Below are 17200 nucleotides of genomic sequence, written 5' to 3'. Positions count from 1 at the left end.
ATGGAAATGAGTGGATTCAGGATCAGATTGCGAAGTTGAGCAGAGGTGAGAAGCTGAAAGAGGGGTTTTTGGTGATACAAGGGAGACTCTTTAACAGAGGGAGCTTGGTGTTGCCGTCTCAGTCAAGACATATTCAGATGATTTTGCGGGAATATCATGATAGTCTTATTGGGGGTCATTCTGGAGTTTTGAAGACGTATAAGAGGATACGTGCGAGTTTTTATTGGCCACAGATGCGAAAACAGGTTCAAGCGTATGTTGCGGCATGTGAAGTTTGCCAGACGCACAAATATACGACTCTGTCGCCGGCAGGGTTGCTTCAGCCAATAGAGATTCCAACTCAGATTTGGGAAGATATTTCTATGGATTTCATAGAGGGTCTTCCGTCTTCAAAGGGTGTCAACGTGATCTTAGTGGTGGTGGATAGACTGAGTAAATACAGTCACTTTATCACATTGAAACATCCCTTTACGGCTTATGATGTTGCTGGGAAGTTTGTTCAGGAGATCATACGGCTTCACGGTTATCCGAAGTCAATAATTTCGGATAGAGATAAGATCTTTTTGAGCAACTTTTGGAAAGAATGTTTCAAGTCTTCAGGTACACGTTTGCGTTTCAGTACAGCTTTCCATCCACAATCAGACGGTCAGACGGAAGTCTTAAACCGTTGTTTGGAAACATACTTGAGATGTTTCGCGTCGGCTCATCCTAAGACTTGGGCTAAGTTCCTGCCATGGGCAGAACTCTGGAATAACACGTCGTTTCACACAGCTACGCAGTGTACTCCGTTCAAACTGGTCTATGGAAGAGATCCTCCGTCTCTGTTGCGGTTTGAGGAAGGCTCAACGCAGAATTTTCAGCTTGAATCGATGTTAAAGGAGCGTGATGTGTTGTTGGATGACGTCAAACATCATTTGTTACGTGCACAAGAGGTAATGAAGAATAACGCTGACAAGAAGAGACGAGACTTAGAGTTTGACGTGGGGATGCGTGTCTATCTCAAATTACGGCCGTATAGACAGCAATCAGTCAGTCGTCGAGTGTGTCAGAAACTGTCTGCACGTTACTATGGTCCTTATGAAGTGTTGGAGAGGATTGGGAAAGTAGCGTATAGATTGAGGTTGCCTGAGGAGTCGAAGGTGCATCCAGTCTTTCATGTTTCACAGCTTAAACCGGTGATTGGAGCAGGGCGCAGTGTCACGCCATTACCACCAGTATTATCGGATGATGATGAATTGATTGTGGAACCGCAGGATATTCTGGATACACGTTATGATGGGGAGGGTCATTTGGAGATACTAGTGTTGTGGAAGAATTTACCTTCACATGAGACGACTTGGATGCGCATGAGAGATTTTAAGAGTCAGTTTCCTTGTTACCCACTTGAGGGCAAGCTGGTTCTTCAGAACGGGGGTATTGATAGACCTATGAGAGTGTATGTGTCAAGAAGGAAGAGGCAAGCGAAGAGAGAGGAAGAGTTACGAAGTGATGAGCTGGCAGTTGTTACGTAAAGAAGAAGAGTCGTTAGAGTCAGTTGTAAACGAGCCTTAGATATAAAAGGGAACTCGTGTGTCAGTTAGTTAGTTAGGCATTTAGAAAGTGAATGCTGTGGATCTTGATTCTACTCTAGAGGATCAAGAGTGGCTTAGATCTCTGGTGTGTAGAGACTAAGAGTGGGTGGCTGGGCGGATCTTGATAATAATACTCTATTGTTCTTATCACAGCCATGGATGCTTTCGGAAACGGCTTGATTCTCTGCATCCCCAGAACCTCTGCGATCACACATGAACCCTAATATCAACAAAGCATACACAAGCAAAAACAATCAGTCACTCCACACTAAAACAATGAGATCAATACAGAAACAACATATAAACATGATTACATCCGCTAAAAGACTCAACCGTGCACACATTTAGGGTTTACCCTCTTGTCTTCCCCACGAATAGATCCTTGGACTTGATCAAACCAGGGAGGCAACCAATGACTGTCCTGTGCCACCGAGTATTTTCTTCCTAATGATACAATAGCCATCTCTGATCCAGGCTTGTACAGTTGACATCTTCTTCTTCTTTTCCCCACCAGACATCATTACCTTTATGTTCTTCACAGCCACATTAGCATGCATCTCCGCTATATATCCTGTCATTACAAAAATCATATAATCAAAACAAGAAACTATGTAAAAAAAACCTGAAAATGTTATGGTCTTGTGAACTTACAGGAATATTAGTGATATCACCAATGGCAAATACATTCTTTCTATCCTTAATCCTCAAGTTCTCATCAACCATGACTCTCCCTTTACCATCCAAGCTATCTTTCAGAGAGGTTCCATTGAGCCATTGAGAAGACAGAGGCTTCTCAACGCAGAGGAAATGACAATCTGCGAGTATGGTTTAATCATATCCAGTCACATCTCCATCTGCTGTCATTACATCAGTCTCCGTGATGTTGACCGCCGGAGAAGTAACAACACGGCCTTTCTTGAAGTAGTTTTTGTGGTTGATAATTGTTCTTTCAGCAAACGAAGGCTCCCCCATGGATCTCAAGCTCGCCCACGTGATCTCAAAGTACTCCTTCCTGATTTGATTTCAACATAGTTTGAGCTTGTGATGAATGATAATCTGAGATTAAATTTTGTGTTTTCAAGAACTTACGGATCGATGAGGATGACATCAGCATGGAACTGAAGCAACTTCGCTGCGAGGGAGCCTGCGACTCGGCCGCCGATCACCACCACCCTTCTTCCTTGTTTAGACTCAGATTCTATCTCTGCCATTTTAGTGATTCAGGCTTGAATGTTCTTCTACTACTTCTTGTTTGTTATGTTTTTCTTCTTGTTCTTGAAATCGAATCCAAGAGTCATTATATATACACAAAAGAGTAGAAAGGTTGTCAGAGACGAAAAGACATTATGTGTTTAGTGACTTCAGATACCTGAAGAATCTCTAATCGAATACGTCAGAACGCTATGTTCAGTTTTCCTCCCGTGAGAGAATCTTTGGGCCTTTGACTTTTTCTTATTGGGCCGATAACAAAGCTATTCAATCATACACATTTCAATTTTTTTTATTCGGAATTGAGCATGATGGCGCAGCGAATATTTTTAATTTATGTGCTGTCAAATCCGATGATGATTAACACAGTTAAAAATACAAAGCCGTCATATTATTATTTTTTTATCTACACATGTTTTATAAATAAACTAGGTAATAACCCGCGCCTTGCGCGGAATGTGATTATTAGTTTTGTTATTTTTAATAAAAACACATTAAATCTGTTTAATTTGGATATCGGTTCGGTTTTAAGTTATTTTTTGGTTTTTAATCTTCTAAAATATAACCATTATTTTAAATTAATATTTATTTTGGTTTGTTTTGTTAGAATGTTTGATTTTTTATTTTTTGGTAAAAATCAAAAATTACTATTATTTGTTTATTTTCATGTTATAAATTTTAGATAATCGTCATGTCGAACCAATGGTTTCATATCATAGTTTGTAAGCGGATAAGAGATCAAGAAAAAAAAAATTATTAAGACAAATCATTTCACTACAATTTGGTCGGTAGTGAAAGAATCATTAAAAAAAAAAATAGTTCAACTTTCAAAAAAAAAAATAGATACTTCAGTGGTGGTAAATACTTAGAAAGTGCTCACATTAAGGTGCACATGTATATGTATGTAAAAGTATATAAGAATAAATGACAAATATATAAAGATATTGTTAATTAATATTGAATGACATTTTTGTTCTAAATAATACATGAAAGATAAAATTAAAATTAATTAAAAATTATAAAGGCCTTGACTTTAGTAAATTTTTTTCATATAAAGAAAAATCAATTGTATTCGTAAATAGAGGTGGACACAGATCGTGGAGGCATTCAAGTCGATTTAATCTTTAGCCACATGGATAGTCGGTGACTCTGATAACCGAAATGATTTAGAATTTTAAAGAATATCCTATTTGATCTGTAAATAAAATAAAATTTATAGAATAATTGAAAAATTTAATAATAACATTTTATTACAAAATAAAATATTATTTAACTTTTTAACCTTTAATACCTATTATAATAAATTTAATTCATAAAATATTGTAAACTTATATAAACTATAATATATATAACATATATATATATATATATAATTCTGTACATATATGTATATATATGCATATAAAATATCAAATTTGATATCCGTTCCTAAAAATATTGGAATTTGTGATTTGTTTTTTTTTAATTGTATTTTAGTAACTGATTTAGAGTTACGGATATCCATATTTTTTTGTTCAAATCAAAACGGATTACGAATCGAATTAAAATTTAGAAATATTTTGCCTGAATTTATCCGTAAACAATAAAAATAATATATATATATATATAGTTTAGATTTTTATTCGTTATTTGTTTTGATTCGAAATGAAAAATCTAAAGTTTTATTGGAACCATGCATATGAGTTTTATATTAAAAATAATATAAAGTATATAGTGTGAACACATTTATGAATATAGTGTGAACGCGTTAGCATATATATTATCAAATCATTGTGAGGCTGCCACGTGTCTATTATAGTGTGAATGCATTTATTACAATGCTTCTCCTTTAATATATAAGGGATAAAAAATATATGAGATTGACTTTTAAATAGTCTCTATAATTAATGAAAATAACATCACTTTTTTCCTTTAAACGTGGAACCTAAACAACAATAACAATCTCTTCTCTCTAAACCAACAAAACAAGGATATGGCTTCCCAAAACAGTGCGCATCCCTTCGGATATTCTACGCCCTCCGACACTCGTCGTCGTTGGTGGTGGTCACGGCCTATAGCGACTCTGCCAGCACCTGATGATCGTAAAGCCACTTCCAAGGAACTTGCCGCTTACTTTTCGCCCCTTTGGGGCGGCTTACTCACCGCCATCGCCATGTTCTTGATCTTCTTGTTCACCGACGAAGCAGACCCCCACGCCAAATTCTCCATCCAATCCATCGCCATCTCTCCATCGACCGCCACGTATCACGTTGACTTCCTCGTAAGAAACCCTAGCTCGAGATATTCTATCTATTACGACGACCGTGATGCTTCGGTGAGGTTCGGTGATGTAAACGTTGCGGTTTTTAAAATCATACGTGAGCGTAGCTACAGAGATCACACGGCTTTCTCATTGGCCTTCGATGCTGGAGAGGTAATAAATGGAACCGACGTCGAGCTTCACATCAAACTTAGAGGGATGCATGAGCGTTACATAGATTATGATGAAGCTGGGCATTTTGATACTACATGTCACATCCGAAGCAAAGAAAACATTGAGAAGATTAATTGCCATTCCGGTTTTACACATATGAGGATGCTTGTTTAAGTTAAACTAATTAAGCTTATAGTTTTTTTTATCCATGTTTTTCCAGTTAGTCTATTAATTTTTTTATTTTCGTCTTCCCTGCATTAAGATATATACGTATATGTATGGATATCTTTTCTCCATAGCCGCTCTATATAATGCTTGTTTTATTAGAAAGATATATATATATTCCACCCTCAAATGCTCTATTTACTTAAGTTTAAAATGAGGGTTTAATTCTTCATATTAACAAAAATAAAATGCAACAACGATTGTTTTTCAAGGTGATTGCAAGAAGGTTGTTGTCTGATTAATGGCAAGATAGTAAGATACACAAGTGAATCAGAGAAGTAACTGGAAGGACTGGGTGGGAATAAGGCTGACGATGTATTTGTATTTTCCAAACATAATGTTCAAGACAATACTCTCTCATCTTTTCACTTTTGTGTTCCATTTGTATTAACCCAACTATCACATTATGATAAGTTTGTGAATGAAAGAGTCGTTATGAAAAAACATATATACAAGAAACTGTTATGAATAATAGATACAAATATATTAGATATATACTAGATATACTTAAAAGATATTAGATATACTTGTATCTCATTTTTTATTTATTCCCAAAACCTTATATATTCCTATATATATTTGTTTATCTATGAAATAAGAACAACAACCAAAAAAAAAAAAAGAAGAACAACATCAATTCATCTATTTTCTCTTCATTCACAACAGAAAATAAGATATACAGTTCTAATTTCGGTATTAGATTTTTTTTTTCAGGTTGTTCCGATTTAAATATTATATTCCCGTATGAATTTTTCAAAAGAAAAAGTGCTAACTAATATTTCTTATATCTATACTATTAAAGCAGAATCCTTCTTAGGATTATGCCCCTGACTTTTTTTAAAAATTACAAAACATACCATTACTTTTTTTAATACCTTTAATGATCTACAGAAATTTAAAGCCCATTCGATAGGTTCAAATTGAATTATTGTTAACCCATTAGGCCATTTTGTTTAAAATAAATTTTGTGAAAGTTATTAAAAATATTATTTTATTTTTTATACAGTGATTATATATTTAAGAGATAAACAAATATATTAATCCATTATGCCAATTTGTGTAAAATATATATACTTAAAATCATAAAAAGCCTGTTTTATTTTTATTGAGATTATACATTTAAAAAGGAAACAAATTAATACATTTGATATATTTAAGAATTAAACAAACAACGGATTTGCAGTCCTATATGTGTAAACACAATTTTACTAATAATAAATAAATTACATTACAATTTATAAAAATAAAAACCATATTAGATAATAAACTATTCAAACACATACTCACACTAATTAGAATTACAATTTATAAAAATAAACCATATTAGATAATAAAATATTGAAACACATCCTTATCTAATTAGAAATAATATTAAAATTGAAAAATGACATTTTAATAGATAGAATACCCGCCCTTTGAAAGGACGGATCAGTATCTAGATTTTGACCCGCGCTTTCGATCCGCGCTAGATTTTGATACCCGAATCTGAAGAACCAAACCGATTTTGACCCGCGCTTTCAAAGCGCGGATCAAAATCTAGACAACAGTTTCGGTTCTCAAATACCCGAATCTGAAGAACCAAACCGATTTCGATCCGAAAAAGTATTACCAAACCCAAACCGAAATTGATTAAATATCTGAATTATTCAAAATTTTGGTTTTTTGAGAACCGAAACTGAATCCGATCCGAACCGAAGTATTCCAACTACTTGAGTGTAACCAAAATAGATTTGTATACTTATATATATTAATCTATACTATTAAAGCAGAATCTTTCTTATGAATCTGCCCCTGAATTTTCCTATTAATTACAAAACATTCCATTACCTTTTCTTCCTTTTTAAATACCAATCGCATGTCTTTTTCAACCAATTATTTTCAAGAAAAATTTAATAACTACTCCTCTTTAAATGCAAAAAAAATCGGGTATGAAGATATTAATAACTATTCCTAACAATATATTTGATCATTTAATTAAGATTTTGTCACACCAACAATATATTTGGTCATTTAATTAAGATTTTTTTTCAAAGCGCAAAGATCTTCTTCGACACATCAAAAACCATTTCTAACATGCAAAACCGATCGGCCCACTTTTCAAACCTATTCAAAATATTTTAATTGTAAGCATACATAGCAAATAAATGACATAACAAATAAATTCCATAACAAATAGTATACAATAAAACTAATTTTATATTTTTGAACTCTTAAAAATTAATTGTTATGTGTATGATCCATTCAAAAATTGATTGCTATGCGTATCTATTATGTATATCTAACATACAATATATGAATCTTTTCAAAAATAAACAATCAACACAATTATAGTTAGACTAGATTATTTGGTATAAGAACACAATCATTTTATTAACAAATATTTTTACAATTTAAAAGAAAACATAACCCGCGCTTTGAAAGCGCGGGTCAAAATCTAGTTAATAATTAAACTAGATAATTCCCGTAGATTTGTAATCTCTATCAACAAAATAAAGACTACATTATTAAAAACAAACATAAATATAAAAAAAATCAAGACATTGTAATATTATATATTAAGCCCTAACCAAGTTAATATTGTCGTAGTGTTAAATTTCCAACATGGCAACTTCTCAATGCACTTCTTGTGGCCGCATTCTCCAGCATTGCCAGTGTCGCCGGCAAGCATCCACCACCGTATCCAGCAGCGCAGATAATACGGCCGGCGAACTTACTCCAGCTTGTTGTTGTAGTTGCTACACCGGGTGGACTATTGTTTTCTACCTTCTCTTTCTAATGTTTTCAGGAAAACAATTTATGGGCAAAGCTGGTTGTTACTTGGAGCTATTTGCCAGTTCCGTCACCGTCTCAAACGCAAACGCAAACGCAAACACAAACATCTCAACCGCTGATTGGAGAGTCGGTTTGGTTGCTAAGAGTCCGGTCACCCGCTGCAAAATATCTTTACATACAAGCAAGTCTCGTCTCCTTCGTGGAGATCACGAGGTTGTCTCCGGGTCAGCTCCGTGGCTGGATGGCTTTGGACAGTTTTTTACCTCATACAATACGTATGAGCCGGTCACAAGCGTCGATTTCAAAGGGGTTGAAATGCCGGGAGTTGTAGGGGACCTGGTTAAGGGTTATAAGGTGGAGATTGCCGTCGCAGTGAAGGCAGATGGTGAACATGTTTTCTTGATTGTGTTGTGCGGAGATTTACCGGTGAAATTGACGGCTGATCCGAAGGGGAATGTGATTGGATCGTTGCTAGGAAATATGAAACGGTGTGAGTATGTAGTCGGAGATAACTTGAATATTCATGTTTAGATGTTAAACTCTTAATCCTCGCGATCATGAATCTTTGATCTTTATCTACACGTTAATAGCTTTATGTTTCTTTAATTTTTTTAGATTTATTTGTGTGTATAGTCGTACTTTTTTTTTAACAGTGTGTTTTTTTTTTGTCAACAGTGTGTTTAGTCGTGGCTTATCATTATTTGGAGTGTTTTCACTAAAATATTTCTAGACAAAAAAAAAATTGTATACAAAAATACAAGAAAATTGACAGAATCTTAACGGAATATAAGAACTCGTCTCTTAACTTTTAACTAAAAGACCGGATAAGGCATACGTTTACTACAGATACAGAACACCTCCAAATCTATCAACAATTATAAAATAAACAAAATAATTAAAATTTAATATGGTAAAATTTGTGTTGTAAACACTTGTAGATCAATTCTCAAAACAAAGCTCAAATGTTCTTTATAAAGAGCATGTTCTCTGGAAAAAAACTTGTGGTTCTTGCTCGAAAAGACTTGTGGCTTAACTCTAATCACGTTCAAAAAAGAAGAAAGAGCCGCTGCCTCCTTGTCTGCCGCTCCGGTGGTTGGTGCTTCTCACCGCTGCCGGGAGCGGCCCCATCTCGTCTCTTACTCGTCTCTTAGATTGACTTTGTGGTTTTAATTACGGCAACTTGACATCTTTCTGTTGTGGCATCAGATCTGAGTTTAGGAAGAGGATTTGTTGATTCTCTGTCTCAGCGTCCCTTTACCTGTGCTCAGATGGAGACCCGACGGTGAAGGATTCGTCGGCTTCTGTGGTGAGCTTGAGCTAGTCTGTGGGGCTCTGGAGCTCGTGAAGTTCGAAGGTCAAGCATTGTATTGGCGTTTCTCCCGTTTCTGGCCACAACTTAGATGTTCTGGTATTATTGTTGTACTAGCCTTAGTTTGTGTAGTAGTCTGCTCTTTGGATCTGAGGTTTTCTCGGCGTGGGATTGCTCGGAGAGATTGTCGGGTTTCCTAGTCACCTTGTCACTTTGCTTGGGATTCTTTTCCTCTTTCAAAACTGTTTTCTGGTGCACGGTGCAAGACTTAAACCGGCCCTGATGTGGGTTTCTACTACTTCCATCCAATTTGGTGAGGTAGTCTTCAAGTGGGTTTGTGACGGTGTAACGGTTTTCTAAAAAAATCTGTTAGATATATATTTTTTTTTTTAAATACCAGAAGTATTTTTTAAAATAAATCTATGGAAATAAAAAAAAATCATATAAAATTTTTTTTATATCTATATTGCATTTCTACAGAAATATATGATACGAGTGTTAATTAAGCTTATTAGTTATTATCTTTGTGCCCTGTAAAACTTCTAATGATTTATTTAAAAGTCCGCAGATAATAATTGATTACTAATTCAATTATAATTATGGTTATGATATTCTACGAAATATCATAACAAACTTTCTGTATTCACGCAGGCATTTTTATGAAATAGGAAAAAGTTATTAACTCTTAGATTTTTTTTTGAACACTATTAACTCTTAGATAGTCTCTATAATAAATGATAAAATAACAACATCAACATCATCAATCTTCTCTCTAAACCAACAAAAAGTCTATGGATTCGCAAACCACCTCCGGAAATCCAACGTCCTCCGACACTCGACGTCGTTGGTGGTGGTCACGACCAATAGTTACTCTTGATCATGAGCAAACTTTCAAGGAATTTGCGGTTTTCATTTCACCATTTTTCGCCGGTTTTTTCATCGCCGTTGCCATATACTTGATCTTTTTGTTCATCGACAAAGCTCACTCTCAGTCTCACCCCAAATTCTCCATCCAATCCATCACCGTCTCTCCCTATTCCACCACGTGTCACGTCGACTTCCTCGTAAAAAAACCTAGCTCGAGATATTCTATCTATTACGACGTTGGTGATGCTTCGGTGAGGTTCGGTCATACAAACGTCGATGTTTTTAACATAACTCGTAAACGTAACAGCAGAGATCACACGGCTTTCTCGTTGGACTTCGTTGCTGGAGAGGTAAATGGAACCGACGTTGTTTCCCAAGAGCTTCACATCAAACTTAGGGGGAACCACAAGCGTTATGTAGATTCTACTGAAGCTGGACATTTTGATGTAAGATGTCAAAATTTGACCCGAAGCCATGAAAACATTAAGAAGATTAAATGTTATTCCTGTTTTACACGTTTAAAGAAGTTTGTTTAAATTAAGTTGAGCTTTAGTTTAAATTAAGTTGAGCTTTTTAAAAAAAAATTAAGTTGAGCTTTTAGTTTCTTCATGTTTTATTTTATTTTTCCTATACTCTATGAAGTTTTATTTTATTTTTCCTATACTCTATGAAGTTTTATTTGTTGTTCTTCCATCCACCATATGATGTCTGCGTATATGTATATATCACTTCCTTTTGCGGTTATATATATACTCATCACCTTCTCTATAAAGTTCTAGATTTATTTAAGCTAAATTAGTGAGGGTTTAAATTTTGCTTAGGCCGGATAAAATATATTTAATTTACTATTCAACCAAAATTATATAAAATATAGAGTATAACATTTAATATTTTAAATAAAGCAAAAACTCATTTTAAAAATTAAAAATTATATTAGATTTTCATTCTATCCTTGCATGTGCAATTTTCATTCTATAGCAATTTTCATTCCATTTCTCTTTGCATCTGACTTATATATTGATTATTACATCAACATATAAATACTATGCGAGTCACTATTGTATGTGGGAAAATATAATTTGATCTTTGTTTTATTTCATAGGTGCTATAAAAATAAAAATAAACGATAAAGTACATGATGATAAATCTTTAAAACATGTAGTTTTAGCTAGGTATTTGTCTTCCAAATATAAACAAATGAAATTATATGTAAACATTATATTTATCCAGCTACATTGGTAAAGCCTAAAGAGTAATATATATACTGGCAAATATTGTGGAAAATGTAACAAATAGCATGACCATTTTTGTTACTTTGATAGTTTTATATGTTTTCGAGTTATTTCACGTAAATTCCAATAACAAAATACAGTTGTAATTTCCAAGATTATTTCCGATTTCAGTGTTCTCAAGAAAAAACAGTTTAGATTTCCTTTTAATCATTTCATGTTAGCTTTCCGTAAAATATTTTTATGAAAGTAACGAACTATATATTTCTTCAATTAAAATAGATAAACAACAAACTTCCCGCGGATTTGCTTGCGGATCTTTTCTCAACAAAAGAAATATTGCGACACTGAAAATATATAAAAAGTCAACATTTCCTTTGTTGATCAAAACCTTAACTAAGTTAATCTTTTCTTAGAGCTTCAAAATCAACATGGCAATTTCTCAATGTACCTCTTGTGGCCTCAATCTCCAACATTGCCAATGTCGCCGGCAAGCATCCACCACCACATACCGCCGCGCATTTGATCCGCCAATTGAGGTTACTCCAGTTTGTTACTGTGGTTGCTACTCATGTTGGAGTATTGTAGTCGTCCTTGTCTTTCTCTTTTTGTCAGGAAAATTATTCGGCGAAGGTGGTTGCTACTTGGAGCTCTTTGCCCATTCTGTCTCCGTCACAAACACAAACGTAAACGCAAACATCTCAACCGCTGACTGGAGAGTCGGTTTGGTTGCCATGAGTCCGGTCACCGGCTGCAAAATCTCTTTCCATACAATCAAGTCTCGTCTCCTTCGTGGAGAAGAAGTTGTGTCCGAGACATCTCCGTCGGTGGATGGTTTCGGTCAGGTTGTTACCTCCGACAAAACGGATGGACCGGTCATAAGTGTCGATTTCAAAGGGGTTGTAACGCCGGGAATTATCGGCGATGTGGTTAGGGGTTATCGAGTGGAGGTTGTTGCCGGAGTGGACTCTGATGGTTTCTTGATGGTGTTGTGCGGCGATCTACCGTTGAAATTCACGGCGGACCCGGCGGGAAATGTGATTGGATCGTTACTAGGAAATATGAAACGGTGTGACTACGTATTCGAAGATAACTTGAATATTCATGTTTAGATCTTAAAACTTTTAATCATCATGAATCTTTCATCTCTATCTACAAGTTATTGGCTTTATGTTATTCTATATATTTTTTTTTTTGTATTTGAGTCGTAACTTATCATATAAGATGACCTTCTTTTTTTTTTGGGCAAACTACGATTCATTCATAATAAAATCTAGGAACAGAGTCACCCTCCAACAATGGAGGAAAAGTTTAGAGATGCCAGAGCTGATTTAGCCAATTCATCAGCAGCATCATTACAAGAGCGAGGAATAAAGTGAAAGGAAATACATTGAAAAGATGAACTAAAGTGATAGACGTCAAACAAGATGCCAAACAGTTTCGGACGAGATTCCTTGGCTCTGATCATGTTGATGAGGACCTGGGAATCAGATAGAACTACCAGCGATCGGACATTTGATGAGGACGCGGTCATAACCGCAAGACGCACAGCAAGAGCTTCTCCCATGAGAGCTGAAGTTACAGAGGATCGAGAATCCTTGAAAGGGGGCAACATAGTATCTTCCAAGCCAGAGAAAAAACCCCCACACCACAGTTCTCCGTACGGCTATCCCATGCAGCGTCTACGTTGCACACTACTTGACCTGGAGATGGTCGGGGAATGGTAGATGGAGGAGAGGTTCGATTCACCGGGCTGGTCGATTCGTCAGATAGTCGTTGAGCAGCAGACCACTCCTTTGCATCCGCGATACTCTTATTGACGACTTCCCATTCTGAGAAAGACCTGTTCTCAAAACATAATTTATTTCGGGCTTTCCACAAATTCCACAAGAACCAAGGCCAGAGAGGGGTATCACACCCCACCGGAGGTAAATTTATACACCTCTGTCCGTTCACAAGTAACTCCGAGATGGTAAGAAGGGACCTCGAAGGAGTTTCCTTTACTGGTAGTAGGCGCCAAGCTTGTGACGCAAAGGGGCAGAGAAGAAGAACATGGAGATCGTCCTCGATTCCCCCACATCTAGCGCACGGAAAGGGAGCAACTCCCCTTGAGGCTAAGTTTGAACTAACTGGAATAGCCTTCTTCATCACTTTCCAGAGAAAATCCTTTACTTTCGGGGAGGTTTTCAAGTTCCAGATGTTCTTTAGCCAATCAAAAGGAAGTTCCCTTTGTTGTGGAAATAGACCGACTCTTTCACACCCATAGCCCGTCTTGACCGTGTACTCGCCTGACTTCTCTGCAAGCCAAGCAAGAGAGTCCTCCGTTGGTGCGTAACTTGTGACGATCTTCTTTATCAAGCCCTCATACTGAGGTAGAAGGTTCCTTATCTTCTGAAAGTCCCATTTGTTTGTCAGCGGGCATAGAAGCTCGCTCACTTTCATAGCTGCAGAGTTCTCTGTTGGTGGTCCCATAGGTGCTAACGGCTGAGAGGAGGACAGCCATGGTGCCCCCCAAACGTTGATGTTGTCTCCATTTCCTACCACCCATCGAAGTCCTTTCCGCAGAATCTCCCGTCCTGCTAAGATGCTCCTCCAACCATGGGAAGCTGTAGCCGGGGTATCACAATCCATGAACGTTGAGGCTTTAGCATATTTACCTAGCAGGACTTTAGCAACCAGTGAGTCTGGAAATTTGATGAGCCTCCAGCCTATTTTAGCATACAGACCCCATAGTTCGAAAAAACTAGTTTTTCACTAATTTTGTCTTACCTAGTTGGATTTTAATGCAATATCTCAACTAAATGATACTCTCCATCTCTAGATTTAATGTTACTGACCTTTGTGCAAATTTCGTTTCTTCCTCATCATTCTCAATCGTTTATTTTTTTGCTAGTTTCGTTTTCTTTTCATTAAATGAAGCACGAATCTCTAACCTGTTTTGCTAAAGATCAATTACTATAAAATAATAGAAAAATAAAAAATAATAATTTTTACAAAAAAAAACTTAAAAGATAAACACTGCTTGATGCCTCAGAATATTTCAATAACTTGAGCAAAATAGAGAGATACTCAGAAAGGTGAGTTAAGTTCCTTAAGCTTCAACAACTTTTTGAAAGACGAATGGCATTTAATCTTCTCATAACCGAGAACGAGATTCTGACACGTGATATATAAATGTCCATAATCATCTCCTTCCACGAAAAGCTGTTTCTTCGTCGCACTAAGTTTCAACTCCAAATCCAAAATCCTAGGAGTGTCAGTTTGATTACCCTCCGTAGCTAAATCGACCGAGAAACTCGTGTGGCCACGTGAACGACGCGTGTTCGATGTCTCCAGAACGGCGGCGTTTGAAACCCCTCCTAGTTTGGCGTACACGCCATCCGCGTCGTAGTAGACAAGGCACCTCGAGCTTGGGTGGCTCACGAGAAAATCGACGTGCCACGTGGCGGCGGAGGAAGAGGGAGAAACGGAGATAGATTCCACGAAGAAAGTGACGTTGCATTGAAGAACTCTGGTGGGGAAGAACATGATGATAGAGAAGAAGGCGGTGAAAAAGAGCGCGCTGGTCATGTAGCCGAGACAAAAGGCACTAATGGGCGATTTAGTGAGTTTCTCATGACAAACACATAACGACTTTGGTTGACTACTAGTCCTTAGCCGCAAAGGAGGAGGAGGAGGATCAGTTTGTCCGGTCACTATCTCCGGAAAGCTATCAGCCATTTGCTTTCTTTCTTTCTTTGGGGGTAGGGAGAGAATAGGACGAATGATAATTAATGTGATCTTAGAAAAATGTCAATCACTAAAATTTACATTATAAATACGAGGAGTAGGCTATAATTTCCAATTAAAATTTAGTTGGTGTATTTAATGGAATTTTAATTTCTCCTTTTTAAACAACATCATTATTCTGTTTTCGCTTTTGATCTTGTAAACTTTTAAATTTTGTGTGGATAAGAGACTTTGTTATGATTTTCTGGAGACAGAATCAAAGTTGAACTAAATTCCATTTATCAATTTTTTGTTTTGCATTGCTATTTTTTTGTGAAATACATGAATTTTCATATTTCTTTTAACATCTACCAATATACGGATCTAAACTGAATATAAAAAAATAAAAACTGGTTTTTTAAAAAATTCTAGTTTATTTGTCACGAACTTATAGCTAGCAGTTTAACCATAAATTTAAGTATTTTGCACTAATTGTTTAACTAAAATGTCAAGGGCTATTTGTTCCTCTTGTGGCCTACGGAGCCAACGCTGCCAATGTCGTCGAGAAGCTTCAACAGCCTGAAACGCAAACGGTGATGACGTAGAAAGAGCGCCCAAGCTTACTCGAGCCTCCTTCTGGATTATCTATCTCGTTGGGGCCAGTCTCCCACTCGCAGTCTATCTCCCCTGCTTCTTGCCGGGAATCCTTTCCCCGGTCCAAAAGACTTGTCACTTAGAGGTCTTCGTCGACTCCTTCTCCGTCTCAAACGCCTCGACCGCAAACGCAGATTGGAACGTAAGTTTTGTTGCGAAGAGTCCACGTAACGGCTGCAAAGTCGCTCTCCATATGATCAAAACGCGTCTCCTCCGCGGCAGCAATCTTATCTCCGAGTCATTCACTCCTGACTATTTCGGGAAACTTGTCAACGGAAAAATCAACGAACCGCTTCCGTACGCCGTTTTCAAAAACGTTACCACGCCGCAAGGTATTGGTGGCGGCGTGGTGTGGGATCTTCGGGTCAATGTCGTATCTAGCTTTTATGTAAGCGGTTTTCGACATTCGGGTCAGGGTTTCTTGATCGTGGATTGTGGCGGTATACCGGTGAACTTCACGGTGGATACGGCTGGAGATGTGAAGGGATCGTTGCTCGGACATATGAGGCCGTGTGAGTATTTATTACGGAGTAATTATACAGACACAACCTTTTAGAACTTGTTTTTTTTCTTTCTCCGATCATCAGTCTATTCTCCTTTTACCTGTTCTCTTGGCTTTGATTAGGGTTAGTGAATTTGTTTTCTTCGTCAAAAAATAAAAAAATGTTCTAATATGCAGAATTTTTTTAAGATAAGATGAGATTAGACCCATGGTTTGTTATAACTTTTTTTTATTACGCCATATATTTACATCCAATGCATCAAATGTTTGGTTCTTGTAATTTGCTAACACCTAATATCCTTCCTCTAAATCGTATAAATACATGTGCAGTCATTTGTTAACAGCGAATTAATCAACTTTCACTTTATACCATGAATAAGTTATATCCATTTATACCGCGTATCTTAAACCTCCATAAATCCTTCCAAAGAACATTTCATCGATCTTCTTTCATATTAAGGCTAATTAATAAATAACAAAAATGTGATAGTACCTTTATGTCAAAGTAGTATATATATACGAATATGACATTCAAACAAATTATAAAAATGTAGTTGAACGTATAAAGTATACCTTTTATTGATCATAGTTAAAAGAGGAAAGCATATATTGTTATGCGATCTATAATGAATGTAAATATGAAATTATGATCATCTAGCTATAAATATTGCTAAAGAGAACAATTTGTCAAAGCATATATATATATATATATATCTTATATGATACATCAGATCATTTGTT

General features: G+C 36.3%; 6 protein-coding genes across 6 annotated transcripts; 4 read left to right on the top strand and 2 right to left on the bottom strand.

Annotated features, from left to right (window-relative positions):
* Positions 1–1814: 1814 nt before the first annotated feature.
* LOC103845570 lies at positions 1815–2870 on the bottom strand. The gene is made up of 2 exons (XM_009122437.2): positions 2661–2870; positions 1815–2583 (listed from the first exon to the last, which is right to left on the bottom strand). Exons 1-2 carry the CDS (start codon positions 2780–2782, stop codon positions 2400–2402), a joined length of 306 nt encoding a protein of 101 aa, XP_009120685.1. The 5' UTR covers positions 2783–2870; the 3' UTR covers positions 1815–2399.
* A 1882-nt stretch (positions 2871–4752) lies between these two features.
* LOC103846188 lies at positions 4753–5367 on the top strand. Its single transcript, XM_009123093.1, has one exon. The coding sequence runs from the start codon at positions 4753–4755 to the stop codon at positions 5365–5367; it is 615 nt and encodes a 204-aa protein (XP_009121341.1).
* A 1567-nt stretch (positions 5368–6934) lies between these two features.
* On the top strand, positions 6935–9142 carry LOC103845569. The gene has a single exon (XM_009122435.3). It carries the CDS (start codon positions 8020–8022, stop codon positions 8719–8721), a length of 702 nt encoding a protein of 233 aa, XP_009120683.1. The 5' UTR covers positions 6935–8019; the 3' UTR covers positions 8722–9142.
* Positions 9143–9391: 249 nt separating this feature from the next.
* On the top strand, positions 9392–12763 carry LOC103845568. The gene is made up of 2 exons (XM_018655506.2): positions 9392–10812; positions 12246–12763. The coding sequence occupies exons 1-2, from the start codon at positions 10291–10293 to the stop codon at positions 12705–12707; spliced, it is 984 nt and encodes a 327-aa protein (XP_018511022.2). The 5' UTR covers positions 9392–10290; the 3' UTR covers positions 12708–12763.
* LOC103845567 lies at positions 12745–15891 on the bottom strand. Its single transcript, XM_033281972.1, has one exon. The coding sequence runs from the start codon at positions 15313–15315 to the stop codon at positions 14665–14667; it is 651 nt and encodes a 216-aa protein (XP_033137863.1). The 5' UTR covers positions 15316–15891; the 3' UTR covers positions 12745–14664.
* LOC103846187 lies at positions 15887–16564 on the top strand (the record flags this gene model as incomplete). The annotated part of the gene is made up of 1 exon (XM_009123092.3): positions 15887–16564. A coding segment is annotated over one exon (627 nt), but the record flags the coding sequence as incomplete, so codon positions are not given.
* Positions 16565–17200: the final 636 nt, after the last annotated feature.

Source organism: Brassica rapa, chromosome A10, assembly GCF_000309985.2.
Source record: "Brassica rapa cultivar Chiifu-401-42 chromosome A10, CAAS_Brap_v3.01, whole genome shotgun sequence".
Classification (NCBI taxonomy): Eukaryota; Viridiplantae; Streptophyta; class Magnoliopsida; order Brassicales; family Brassicaceae; genus Brassica; species Brassica rapa.
Note: the sequence above shows the minus strand (reverse complement) of the source record. Positions and strands in the feature narration are given on the sequence as shown.

What these genes read in the sequence shown, in the direction of transcription:
- LOC103845570 (XM_009122437.2), bottom strand. Translation starts at nt 2,782, where the DNA reads ATGGCAGAGATAGAATCTGAGTCTAAACAAGGAAGAAGGGTGGTGGTG. An exon ending in GATGTCATCCTCATCGATCC is followed by an intron (nt 2,584 to 2,660) that starts GTAAGTTCTTGA and finishes AAATCAAATCAG; the next exon opens with GAAGGAGTACTTTGAGATCA.
- LOC103845569 (XM_009122435.3), top strand. Translation starts at nt 8,020, where the DNA reads ATGGCAACTTCTCAATGCACTTCTTGTGGCCGCATTCTCCAGCATTGC.
- LOC103846188 (XM_009123093.1), top strand. Translation starts at nt 4,753, where the DNA reads ATGGCTTCCCAAAACAGTGCGCATCCCTTCGGATATTCTACGCCCTCC.
- LOC103845568 (XM_018655506.2), top strand. Translation starts at nt 10,291, where the DNA reads ATGGATTCGCAAACCACCTCCGGAAATCCAACGTCCTCCGACACTCGA. An exon ending in CTGAAGCTGGACATTTTGAT is followed by an intron (nt 10,813 to 12,245) that starts GTAAGATGTCAA and finishes TGCTACTTGGAG; the next exon opens with CTCTTTGCCCATTCTGTCTC.
- LOC103845567 (XM_033281972.1), bottom strand. Translation starts at nt 15,315, where the DNA reads ATGGCTGATAGCTTTCCGGAGATAGTGACCGGACAAACTGATCCTCCT.